Source organism: Castanea sativa, chromosome 11, assembly GCF_040712315.1.
Source record: "Castanea sativa cultivar Marrone di Chiusa Pesio chromosome 11, ASM4071231v1".
NCBI classification, from domain to species: domain Eukaryota; kingdom Viridiplantae; phylum Streptophyta; class Magnoliopsida; order Fagales; family Fagaceae; genus Castanea; species Castanea sativa.
Genome location: NC_134023.1, coordinates 36,109,084 through 36,123,048, shown reverse-complemented (window position 1 = coordinate 36,123,048; position 13,965 = coordinate 36,109,084). Strand labels below are relative to the sequence as shown.

At 35.3% G+C, this 13,965-nt stretch overlaps 1 protein-coding gene across 1 annotated transcript; it reads right to left on the bottom strand.

Annotated features, from left to right (window-relative positions):
- Positions 1-432: 432 nt before the first annotated feature.
- LOC142616430 (uncharacterized) lies at positions 433-900 on the bottom strand. Its single transcript, XM_075789289.1, has one exon. It carries the CDS (start codon positions 898-900, stop codon positions 433-435), a length of 468 nt encoding a protein of 155 aa, XP_075645404.1.
- Positions 901-13,965: the final 13,065 nt, after the last annotated feature.

The window sequence follows — 13,965 nt, the reverse complement described above, 5'->3', positions numbered from 1 at the left end:
GATTGTGCCCAGAGGTGGTTTTGAAGAAGCATCCCTCTGAGATCCTGACCCTGCTTAGCCTTCATGCCTATTGGGATGATAAAAGAATTGCTTTAACTTGCCACTTCGGACTAGCTGCTCCAGGTGGCTCCATAGAGTTCAACAATCCTCGGTAGTATGTCCTCGCTCTTGGTGGTACTAACAATGAAGGCTCTAGTTGCGCCTTGTGGGATCTCCTCCTAGTTTATTTGGCCATTGAAAAAAGGGTTCATTCTTGATTTTTTCTAAGATTTGATGCATTGGTTCTTGAAACAACACATTAACCACTTGTGGTGCAACAATAGCTCCGGACTGCCTAGAAAAATCCCACCGAGGACGATTATTGTTGTACTTATCCGACCTGAAGTCCCTCCTATCCTGAGAGACCAACTTTGCTTTGCCTTTACCCAACTGCTAGTCCTCCTCGACCTGCTTATACTTGTCAATGCGGTCCATGAGCTGACGTACATTACAAACAGGTTTCCTTGTTAACGATTTCCTTAGACCATGCTCGGCAGGTAGGCTGACCTTGAAAGTCCTTATGGCCACATTGTCAAAGTCTCCATTAATCTCATTGAACATCTCCCTATACTTGTCTGAGTATGTCTTTAAGGTTTTCCATTCTCGCATAGTCATAGACAACAGGGAATCCAAGGGTTGAGAAACCTTACTGCACGTAATAAAGTGAGATCCAAATGCCCGGGTGAGCTCCTTAAAGGAATCAATAGAACCTTCCCCTAAGCCGCCAAACCACCTTATTGCCACAGGTCCTAAGCTGGATGGGAAAACTTTACACATCAAAGCCTTATTCTTAGAATGCACAGCCATCCTCTGGTTGAAGTGGCTCACATGCTCTACAGGGTCTGTTCGACCATTGTACATGGTAAATGTTGGCTGAGTGAATCGCCAAGGAAGCCTTCCTGCTTCAATTCTTAGCGTGAAGGGTGATTTAGAAATCTAATTCAACGCTCTACTCATAACGTCATTCCCTAGGCCTCTGCAAGATGAATTCCTATTCCTGTGGCCACGAGGGTTGTCCTCTTCGTACGAGAATAATTACTAAAGGGAGTCCTTGACCTGGGCCTATAACTTCTATCCCCACCATCATCAGAAAAAGGGTCAGAAATGGAAGGAGTTTGCTTTCATTGTTCGTGACGCAACTTTCTCCTTAAACGATCAATCTCCAACTGCATGGCCTTAGCACTATCCTCATGAGAGACGTGGCTTCCCACCCCGAGACTGACTCACACCAGTATGGGTGGTGTGCACACTCCCCTCCCGGTCCCTTCTTTGTTCAAGACTAAAAAAATGATCTTGACGTTGGGACCTCGTAGACTCTGCCTGGTGTGGACCTGAACTTACCATAGCTAGACGTTAAACTCACTAAACACAAGGATCCTCACAGACGACGCCAATTGTAGTGACACAATTTATACCTAAGCCCAAAAGAGGGAAGGGAATAGGCTCAAAGAGCCCAATACAATGAATTTGTAGAGAGTGAGTTTGAAATTTAGATTCTAATAAGTTTGTACGTCAATTTTTGTGGGCCAAGATGACCATAGAATAAAGATGAAACTGTTTTATATAACGAATATCGTCCTTAGACTCAATCTGAGGCTGGTTCTTCTATATATCTTACTTAATGACAGCTTACAAATATTGTTCTTCAGTCTACAATGTTTTTCTCTCCTTCTTCCTTGATCCCCCCATTGGAATGTCTCCTCTCCTTTTTATAACATCCTTCCTCCTCTCTCTAGCCTCCACGTATGGATCAGATTGTTGGTTTGGATACTTGTCACATCAGCACCTTCCTGAGGCCTTTGGAAGTAGTTGTAAGGCTGAACACTGCTACTCAGACATCACTTCCTCATTAACGCGACCAAAGAGTTAGCTGCAGAGCATTCAATGCGGTGGTAGCAGCTTTTTCTTAAATATTCCGTAGCCTTTCCTTGTCCTGTGCTTTCACGATGTATATCCTTACCTACAGGATCTCTTAGAACATTACTTTTAGGTGGCAGACCGCACCTTCCTACCTCGGCTTTGCTCAGCTAAGGAAGTATTTCTCCTTGGACCACCTTCTCAAATGATCTTGATCAGACTTTACCTCTTCACTTACCAACACGAATTCTTAAGAATATATTTTCTTGTCCTCGGACTACTTAATGTCCTCGGATTGGGCCTTTGACCCAATAAATACATAGATATGTACTCCTAAGCCTATCACCCCCACACTAATCATGATTCTCACAACCAAATGAATTGAATTTTTTTTTTTTTGCATAGAATAAGATGCAGATCTAAGATTGTAGAATGGCATTTTAATAACCCTAGATCTAGGAAAATTAATATAGCATTTTTTACATCTCATTATCTATTGCATATGGGTACTTAGATGGTCGTTTAAAGTCTAAAAGACCAAACTCAGTTTGGTCAAGATGAGTGCCTAACACCTTCCCATCCTGTAACTTAGCCCTGAGTCTAGATTTTTGGTTTATAGATAGTGTTTTGTCTTTCTTTTTTTGATAGATTGTAAATTAGGACCAAAGCCATGTATAGTTTCTTTCTATCAATTGTAAGTGTTTAAATCAATAAGAATTCATAATTATTCATGTATTCTATATATATATATATATATATATATATATATATATATATATTTTTTTTTTTTTTCTTATTTTTGTAATATAAAAATAAGTGATGACTTAACAAAACCCCAAAAAGAAGTATCAATACACTTTTTTTTAAGAGCTGGTCTCTCATAACTATTTATTAGATTTTTTTTAATCCACATTAGAATTTTTTTTATTTTTTTTTATACCAAACAAATGAAGAGTTCATACATGGTTACATAGAGCAGGATTATGCCACCTGTAATAAAAAGGTGTGTTCACAGCCTGTTTAGCAAAACACCACACAGCCTTAACTATTACATGAGGGACAACTATAGTATTACAAAATAAACCATTTTGAGAAAGAAAGTTCAGGTCAGCTATCCTACTACTATCTAGCCAATCTGTGCTTTTCCTCAATTTGAAAATTTGATGGAGATTGACCCTGTCAGTTAAGAACAAAACATGCTGAATGCCATAGTTTTTAGCTATGATACCAGCTTCCACCATTGCTTCAAGTAGTGCTCAAATTGCTGTGTTGGCGAGACTGCAATTAACCCCTGAAAACACTTCTGCTCCCTACATATTAACAGCTACAAAAGCGTATGCTCTCCTTTGTGGCTTTGTTCTTCTTGCTTCAGCTAATTTGATGATGAGCTGATATTGCCATACAACTGTGAGATGGGTTGTCTTAGCTGCTCTAAACTCTCTGGTAGGATGGAAGGGACTTGCATAAGCCTTCCTATACCCGCAAGATAGAGTTTTGGCTGTTAGTATAACCTCTAAGGGATTCAAGTTCAAGCCTTGGTGGAGCACTCTGTCTCTGTGATTTCAAATTAACCACAAAACAGTAAACATGGATTGAAGGATGTCCAGGCTTTGATCTTCATTAGTTAAGCAAGAGTTGATAGAGTCCTTTAGCCAAGATTGAATAGACACATTGGTGATCTCAAAAGTATGCAGACCAAGATCAGATCCAAACTAGCAAGCTCTAGAAAAGCTGCATAGGAGAAACAGACGTGTAGGAGTCTCTTCTTCAGAGGTACATAAGGGGCAAGTGTCATCAATACTGATTCCTCTGTTATGTATAGTGGCCTTGGTAGGTAAGTTGCCATGGAGAAGGTTCCACACAAAATTGATAATTCTTAAGGGTACATGGGCTTTCCATATTGCAGTCCATATCTTCCTCTCCTGCTAGAATTGTTGTGACCCTAAACAGTGTTCAGTTAGCAACTCATAAGCTTTCTTGGTACTATAATCCCCATCCATTGAGTATTTCCATATAAGCCTACCCTTAGAATCATTGATTTTGGAAATGGACATTTGCAAAATGTTGACAGCTTTATGGTGATGATATAAGCTCCTAATTAAATCCACTTTCCAACTTCTAGAATTATGATCAATAAGATCTCCTATTGTGCTTGTCTGCAACAAAGTAAGGAAAGAACTATCCCTTAAGTTTGGTGACCAATTAGGATGTGTAAGGGGTATATCAAAACATTCACCAACCAACCATCTGCCTTCTCTAAGAATAGAGTCACCTTGCTGAACAATGTTTTTCCAAACCCACAAATGGTGTGCTTTAGGTGTGTGGCCTTGCAAGGATTCTTTAGGATGGTACTTAGCTTTAAAAGACCTAGCTAAAAGGGATTAGGGGCTGTTAATAAGTCTCCAATACTGTTTTGCCAATAATGCTTGATTCATAAGGCTGAACTTCTTTATGCCAAGACCTCCCCATCTTTTAGGCTTGCAGATTTTATTCCAGTTGATCAAATGAAGTTTTTTCTCTCCAATTTCATGACCCCACCAAAAAGATCTCACAATAGAATCCATCTTATTGCAAATAGATTTAGGAACCTTAAAACAAGAAAATGTGTATAAAGGAAGAGATTAAAAGACAGAAGAGATAAGGATAGTTCTACCAGCCTGTGAAAAAAGCCTAGCTTTCCAACCCTACAGCTTGAAATTGAGTTTATCAATCAGAAATTGAAAATCAACAATACAATTCCCTTTCAACTTAAAATTGATACCAAGGTATTTGCTTGGGTGTTCGACAAGGTTCACATTCAAACTTCTAGCTATGGATACCTGACATTCCTTGTTCATGTTTGGGGAGCAAAAAAGGTCAGATTTGGCTAAATTTATTTTCTGGCCCGAGATAGAGCAGTACCAGTTTAGGATGGATTGGATATTACCTAGGGAGTTCCTGTCATTTTTGAAGAAGAGAAGAGAGTCATCAGCAAAAAAGAGATGAGTGAAAGAAATACCACTCCTTCCTACTTTCACTCATTTGATCTTATTAGAGTATTCAACCTGTAGCAAAGAAATAGAGAGAATGTTAGCACACAAAAGAAAGAGATAAGGAGATAAAGGATCTCCTTGCCTTAGGCCCTGTATTGGATGAAAGGTTGAAGTTAAACTCCCATTAACTAGAAGAGTGTATGACACAAAAGAAACACATTCCATAATCCATCTAATCCGTTTGGGATCAAACTTCATGGTTGTTAGGACAACTTTCAAAAAATTCTAGTTGACTCTGTCGTAGGCTTTAAACATGTCTATTTTTAGAGCTCCAAATGAGAATTGCTTACCTTTCTTTTTCTTTAGGGTGTCCATGATCTCATGAGACAGAAGAATGTTATCAGAAATGTTTCTCCCCTATATGAAAGCGTTTTGGTATGGAGTTATCAAATTATCCATTTCAGGTTTCAACCTATTAACCATCACTTTGGATATCACCTTATAGATCACATTGCAGAGCCTAATAGGTTTGGAGTGAGAAACTTCATCAGGGAAGGGTTTTTTGGGAATAAGAACAATGTAGGAGTGGTTTAGAGGTTTAAACAAGGAACCTGAATGGAAGAAAGCTTGGACAGTTCTTGTAACATCCTCTTTCACAATGTCCCAGAAAGAATGGAAAAAGAAGGCAGGGATGCCATCAGGACTTGGTGCTTTATGGGCTCCGATTTGAAACACAGCACTCTCAATTTCAAAGTCTGATATTGGTTTGTTGAGAGATAAGTTTTGCTCATTTGTTAAAGTAGGGATGTTGAGATTTTGGAGCTCCTCTAGCATGTTATCCACACTTCTAAAAGTACAATCTTCATAATTTGACTTAAAGTGAGAGTGAAGAATATTTTCAATCTCATTAAGATTGTCAATAATATTGTCATCCCTATCTTTTAACTGAAGAATTCTGTTTTTTGCTCTTCTTTGTTTCACTATAGTTTGAAAGTACTTTGTATTTCTATCACCGTAGAGGATCCAATTAATCCTACCACTTAAGTTCCTCCTTATCAAGTAAGTTCTCTAGCTCTTCCCTTAGCTACCTCTCCTTTCTAATGTCCTCAAGAGAGTTAATGGAAATTTGCAATTGCTGTAGTTGATCCATTTTTTATTTAATATCAATCTCTACTCTACCAAACACTTCTCTATTCCATTTTTTGGCTGCGGTTTTGATGTTGTTAAGTTTATTCCTCAATTTTGCAGCTCTAGACCTAGTAGACTGCCATTCCCAAGCCTTACTAACCATGTCCCTACAACTGGGGTGGGTGATCCACATTTACTCATATCTAAATGGTCTATTTCTGAAGGATGTTTGATGTTCAAAATCCAAGATTATAGGTCCATGATCAGACTTGATAATGGGGAGATTCCTTAGGTAATATAAATGGTATTGGTTGATCCACTCAGTGCTAGCAAAAGCTCTATCTAATTTCTCTATAACAAATGATTCCTCCTCCCTTTTATTCATCCAGGTGAATTGTCGCCCAGTGGTCATCAAGTCACAAAGTTAAAGATCATTCAATGCTTGCTGAAATAACTTAGCACCAACAATGGGGTTTTGGTTAAAAGATAATTTTTCCTCTCTTGAGAGCACTTGGTTGAAGTCTCCAATACAAAGCCAACTAGGTAGAGCTATATCTTTAAGAGTTTTTAATTGTTGCCAAACCTCATTCCTCTTGGCTAGTTTAGGATGGCCATAAGCAAAGGTAATAGGTAAAGGTTTGCCCTTGTTATCTGTAACATCAATATGAATAAGGTGTTGAGATTCATGAACCACCCTGAGAAAACTCCTTTGCATCCAAGCGAGGATAAGACCTCCACCTAAACCCAATCTAGGAACCTCACAGCCATAAAAAAAACCACATTTATTCCAAATATCCTTACCCTTATTACTAGCTAGATGGGTTTCCATTAAGAACATGACATCAGGATTAAAATCATGGGCAATTTTTTGAACTTGCAGAACTGCAGAGGATTTGCCAAACCTCTACAATTCCAACTTAGAATCCTTATGGTTGCTGGGAAAGTTGTGTAGGGCCAGCTTCCCAACACCCATTTGGATTAAGAGGGACATGATCATCAATAGGATAAGCATAGTGTAAAACAATACAACATGTATAACCCTTAAGGAAAGAAGGGTTACCTTAATTGTCGAGGCAACTGCGGAGTAGTTTTTGATGGATGTATTAGAATAGGTTATGGCAGTACAATATTGTATCACATATTAAACTCCAACATATAGACATAGGTTGCATGAACATAATCTTCAAAAGTCATCTTCAAATATTGGAAGAATTAGAGTGTTTAGAGATGATTGTTGCTATCAAGCTAGATATGTTAAGAATCAAATGAAGTTATCAACAAACATAAATGTAACAGTAACACTCAAGTTTTAGTCACAATATTTTGGGTTAGTTATTAATCCTCAGCGTGGAATTTTATTTGATAAGGAAAAAAAAATAGGATTTCATAAAAGGGGGCAGAGTATAAAGCCTTAATCCTCATTGAAGAAGTGTAAAGCGTTGATAATTAAAAAATTTATTAAGTATTGAATATGATCCTAACTTCAAAATAGTATGAGCCACATATATATTATCCAATTGACAAAATGATCATAAGGGTGCTATTAATTTTATGATAAACCAGTTTTTGGCCTATGCATATGCATAAGTACAATAAAAAACAATTGCAGTTAACACAGACACACATATTATATATATGTTTCCACCTAGTTAGTAAATAACCGTACATATTCATTGTATTACATAAATGACTTATAAAATTGAATTATTTAATTTATTTTTAGTTACACAAAAAAGTGGCTCATAAAAGTAAAACCATTCAAACTCTCTTCTTCTAATTTTATATACAGAGTTAGATATATGATTAGGTTTTTTATTGTTTATTTATATTGGACTCTTCATTTTCTATATTAACTTGGCACCAAAATTTAAAATTTAGATAGTACACATGATGCAAAATTAGACTCTAATTAAAATTCAATTTGAAATTAATTGACATGGAAATTTTTTTAATTAATTAAATTGATATTTGCAAATACTTACAACCATGTTTTAGTGTCAAATATTTACAAATTAACGCAATACATTATTTAATTGATGCCCAATTACACTATAAGAAAAAGGACTATTGTGGTAGGCCAAAAGCGCCGCTAAAGCCCAAAAAAGCGCCGCTAAAGGTACATTTGACCTTTAGCGGCAAGTGCTATTTGCCAATAACCTAGGTTTCAATTGGGTTTTAAAACCACTATTTGCCAATAACCTGTTCAAAGACCTGTTTCAAAGAACCTATAATAATTTTGGCTCTATTAACTTAATACCACAAACTTAACTAATTAACAACACCACAAATGTTTTCAAACTAACATAATATTAACATAGAAATATATTATCAAATACATAACATTGTCTATTACCATCATCATAAGATTAACAAAAAAAGATGTGGCCCTTTGAATAAAACAACCACTCAATATAAGCTAATACCATAATCAAAGTTCCAAAGTGTTTAAAAATATCCTCGAACACTTGAAAATATGCAGTTGTAGCAATGTTCTTTGTACACAAAAGAGTCCTCGAACACCAAGATAAAATCTATAAGCTTCTTTGGTGATGGGATGCAGCTGATGATTTTTGGATAGGTGGAGATTGTTGGACCGGAGGAACATCCTCCCTACAAATTATGACTACTTAATAAGTGCATATAAATGGAATAGAATGACAAGAAAATATTATCTAGGCAAAAAATGGGAACAAGTTCAAATAGTGTCCTATATATATATTTGATCTAACTGATTTGGATAGAATTGTAGTGCTACTTAACTAAGGGCTCTTGCAAAAGTCATATCAGCTAATAGCTAGCATCGAATCTATTTTCAGCATTGTACAGAACTTTTTATTTCAAATGGCTAACTAAAGAAATTAAGTGCACCTGGTAAATATGTATCAAATGGCTAACTAACGAAATTAGCATAGTGAAAAATATAGTCAACAAACTAGAGGGGCATGCATAAAAAATAAACAAGTACAGCCATCATAAAATTTGAATATTGAGACATGTTAAGGTCTCTATTATGGAAAACAGAGTTCCACCATTTCTAAGAATTGAATTACTTTGAACTAAATGTTGGAAGGTCCAATATTTGGGGCATGCTATTATGTGAAACTAAAAATCTCAAACCAATTAAAGTTGTGGTTTTTCAAACTAAAATGGCATGACTGGCTGCTTGGTTTCAAAACAATTTGAAATGGGATAAATGCTACTAGCCAACTACATGCCATGCATGCTAGCTGCTATAATTAGAGTGGAATGTAACTTATCAAAATAAAATAGGGTGTTCTAAAGACAAAAAAGCAAAGAAACTAGCATACTACAAACTGCTACTATCATTTAATAGCATCCAAAACTATAAAAATACTATAAGTATGTCCATCACATTCCAAAGTAAGCTAAGGAGAGTAGTATCATGTCTATGATGGCCTAATTGACTAGTCAAGTGACCCAACAACCAACTATGTTCCTAAGAAAATAATGAATTTAAACGCATACAAAAGTTATCAACACATTTGGTAACTATAACATCATTACTAGCAATATAGGAATGGACATCTCTTTAAATATCCCATTTCATTTTAGTGTTCCTCATGTGTGAAAAAGATAGAGAGAAGCCCCTAAAATGAATTAATTGAATAAAAATAACTCAACAAGAATCATCCAATATTACACAAAACAATCAAAACTCGCAATATCATCTAAAACCATCTTATATCTCCATGCAAGCCACCTGCTTGCCCCAATTCAACAGCCCACCACAAATATATATATATATATATATATATATATAGAGAGAGAGAGATAGAGAGAGAGAGAGAGAGAGAGAGAGTACCTTATGTCTAACACAAACAAGCTCACTTGCTTTGTTCACATGAACTTGTAATGCCTTTTCTTTTTGCAATCTGCCAACAGCTTCAAAATTGTGATAATGTGAGAGCTTACACTTTAGTTTACCATTATATAGTTATAGAATACAAAATACTAAAACAAGATTTCAATACTCCAAATTAATCAAAAGGTAAAAACAATTACTACAAATTATCCATAAGCACAGAGATTAAAAAAAAAAACACCGTGTTTACCATCAAACATTTAAAATGTGGATAAATATGAATACCTTTACAAGTGGATGGTGTAGTGTAATCTCCAGAAATAGAATCATGAAATGTAGCAATTGAGCGAACCACATGTCTTTGCACCTCAATATTCATGCACATCCATTTCCTCGTCTTGTCATCATAAGATCTGCCAATGCACAGAGGATTGCAGAAGTAGACAAATGTCATTAAGAATGTCATTCAGAATTACATAGATATTTTGAAAGGGGAAAAAATTAAAAATTGAAAACTGGAAATGAAAAAATCAACCAAAGCTAAGATGGTAAAATGACCATCTATAACCATGAAAGTCAAGCTCGATATCATAAACTAACTATTGCAGATTTCATATCTTAGTAATGTTAGTGAACAAAAGAGAGAAAATTAATACAGATATTTACATGATTTGGCACTATGCCTACATCCACAGGAGTGAGCAGTGTAGTGCCTCCAAGCTCCACTCCGCTCTGCCCATAAGGCATCTAGGCTTGAGACCATTGTTACTTCCACATTCAGAGCATGACCCATTATCTCTAACACAAACTATCAATTGGTGAACTACAATAGAAACATATCAGTAAACCCCACAACAAATACTTTGCTATACTTCAACCTTATTTGTTGTCATATTCCTTTGAGCTCACAAACGAAAGCAAAATATTGTTTACAGTTATAGACTCCTTGAAACTTCTAAAGACTACAACTTTGGAAATAACAAATACCCATCTGAGCTAATCACTCAATTTTGCAACAAATTAATGAAATTCATGGAATTAAAAAAAATAGTCATAAAGATTTAAAACGTAATTTCCACAAATTTCTTTCTTTTTTTTTTTTCTTTTTTTACAATTCAAACAGTGTAACTTTTTTCAATTATTAATAGTTTCTTCTACATATCAAAATTCTTGAAGCTGCGAGAATAGGAAACAGACACAAAACAATGCACACTGACCCATTTGCAAAAGAAAGCTTAAAATGGGTATTCTAAAAAAGGAAAGAAGAACACAAAAAAGAAAATTGAAGGGGGTTGAGCACTTGGTACCAAGATTGAGAGCTTAAGAGGTTACCCACTACTCCCCTACGAACTTTCATCTTTGAAGACAAGATTGATATTTTCAAAGTCTCACAACAACTCATTTGTCTCAACTTCTTGAATTAAATATTAATGTGTAACTTTGATCATAGTTAAAATGAATCAAAAATAATTCTTTTTTTAATTAACAATTTTCTATAGTACGTTCTTCGACTACACATTACTAAAGGAAAATCAAAGACCCAAGAAAGCATAACCATTACTTTTCTACCATAAATGAAAATCTATTAAAAAAAAAAAAACCCCCCAATGAGAAGAGTAGATGAAAACCTGCAAAATTTAAGGAGGAAAGAGTTTTCTGACAGGAAAGGGCACAGTTCAAGCAGTTGTACACCATGGGTCCTAAGAACATGAAAAATGTTTTAAAAAAAAAAAAACCACAAATTTATAAAAAGAGAGAAACAAAGTGGGTTGTGAAGAAAAAAGGTGAAACCTAAAACAAGGCCTCGTTCAGCTTCGTCGATGCCCATAATGCTAGGCTTTGATGCCCATTTCGGCAGACTAGCTCACTCTTTCTCAGAAAACAAAACAAAAGTAGTTAAAATGTTCTGGCTTTGGCTTTGGGTGCTTAGATTGGCAGGAACTTTCATGTGAAATTAATTTATATATAAGAAGAAGATTAAAGAAAGAAGGAGAAAGAAGATGGGGTTAGTGTTGATGGAAGATGGTGGCAGTTGGCAATGGTGGCTGGTAAGGATGGTCGGTGAGGATGGAGAGAAAGAGAGAAGAAGAGTGACGACTTAGGGTCCGTTTGGATAGAACTTATTGCTGAAAACTGAAAACTGAAAACTGAAAACACTGTAGCAAAATAATTTTAAAATGTGTGAATAGTACCGTGAGACCCATTTTTAATAAAAAAGTTGCTGAAAAATGAAAATTGTGGGTCCGTGAACAGTGCACGAATGCACTGTTCACAGAAGAATTAGTCAACACTTGCGGCTTGAGGAAAAAAAAAAAAAACTTAAACGCAGACGCAGGAATAAGTTTATCCAAACGCCCTCTTAGAGAGAGAGAGAGAGAGAAACAAATTTTGGGGGATAAAAACCTAAGTAGAAAGTCAAATTTTGGCTTTTGGGGGGGGGGGGGGGGTGGGTTGGGGGAAAAGCTAAGTGAAACACGTTAGGAGGGAAACAAATTTTTGGGAAATTTTGGGTGGGAAAAAAAGAAGATAATTTTAATTAATTACCATTTTTGACTAGCAATTACCATTTTGTCATGCATTTTGTAATTGTACATGAATCAAACACATCTATATATCTTAGTGAGTTAATGAGTGCAAAATATTAATAACCTAATATTAATGAGCTATGAAATAAAATTTAAAAATGAAAAACAATCACATATACTCAATAAAAATCACCACACAACTTTCTCAAAATAAAAAAATAAAAAATATTGCACAACAAAAATTATCACACATTCTATCTTATTAAAATTTTTTAAAAAATGATCATAGCTATTATTAAATTTATGTAAGAATTTTAATTTGTGACTAATTCGTCTACTTTTTTTTATAAAAAAAATATGACTAATTGGATGGTCAGATTGAAGAGTGTAATGAAAGATTAATTCTGGTAAATTATGGTCACAATCAAATGGTTGGATTTAGATAAAGGCACAGTCAAAGTTGGTCAAACCCAGTCAAACTTAATAGATAGTCCCGAGACCATTGGACTTGGTGAAATTCATATTCTAATCTTGATCAATAAAATTGAAGAGTATGGTGACATACTGGTATTGGTGAAATTTGAGATCAATTGGATAGTCAGATTGAGTAAACATAACCATACAAGTACACAGCATATGTCCATCATGCTCCATACGTAGATTTGAAATCTAACCGTTAAATTTGAAGAGTATAATGAAAGGTAAATTCTAGTAAATTATGGTCACAATCAAGAAATTGGATTTAGAGAAATGTGTTGTCAAAGTTTAGTCAAAGTTGGTCAAACCAGATTAAACTTAATAGATGGTCCCGATACCACTAGACTTGGTAAATTTCATATTCAAATTTTGATCATTAGGATTGAAGAGTATGGTGACATATTGATGTTGGTGAAATTTGAGACTAATTGGATGATCAGATTGAGAGAATATATATAGCCATAAAGGTACACAACACATGTCCATCACATGCCATATTTAGATTTGAAATATAACCGTTGGATTTGAAAAGTGTAATGAAAGGTTCATTCTGGTAAATTATGGTCACAATTAAACGGTTGGATTTTGAGAAAGGGGCGGTTAAAGTTTAGACAAAGTTGATCAAACCCGATCAAACCTAATAGATGGTTCCAATACCACTAGACTTGGTGAATTTCATATTCAAATCTTTATCATTAGGATTGAAGAATATGGTGACATATTAGTGTTGGTAAAATTTGAGACTAATTGGATGGTCAGATTGAGAGAACATAGTCATATAGGTACACAATACATGTCCATCACGCGTCATTCTTAGATTTAAAATATAACTGTTGGATTTAAAGAGTGTAATGAAATTATGGTCATAATTAAACGGTTGGATTTAGAGAAAGGAACGGTAAAAGTTTAGTCAAAGTTGGTCAAACCCAGTTAAACTTAATAGATGATCTTGAGACCACTGGATTTGGTGAAAATCATATTCAAATCTTGATCATCGGGATTGAAGAGTATGGTGAAATATTAGTGTTGGTGAAATTTGAGACCAATTGGATGGTCAGATTGAGAAAACATAACCATACAGGTACACAACACATGTCTATCACGCGCTAGACTTAGATTTAAAATCTAATCGTTGGATGTAAAG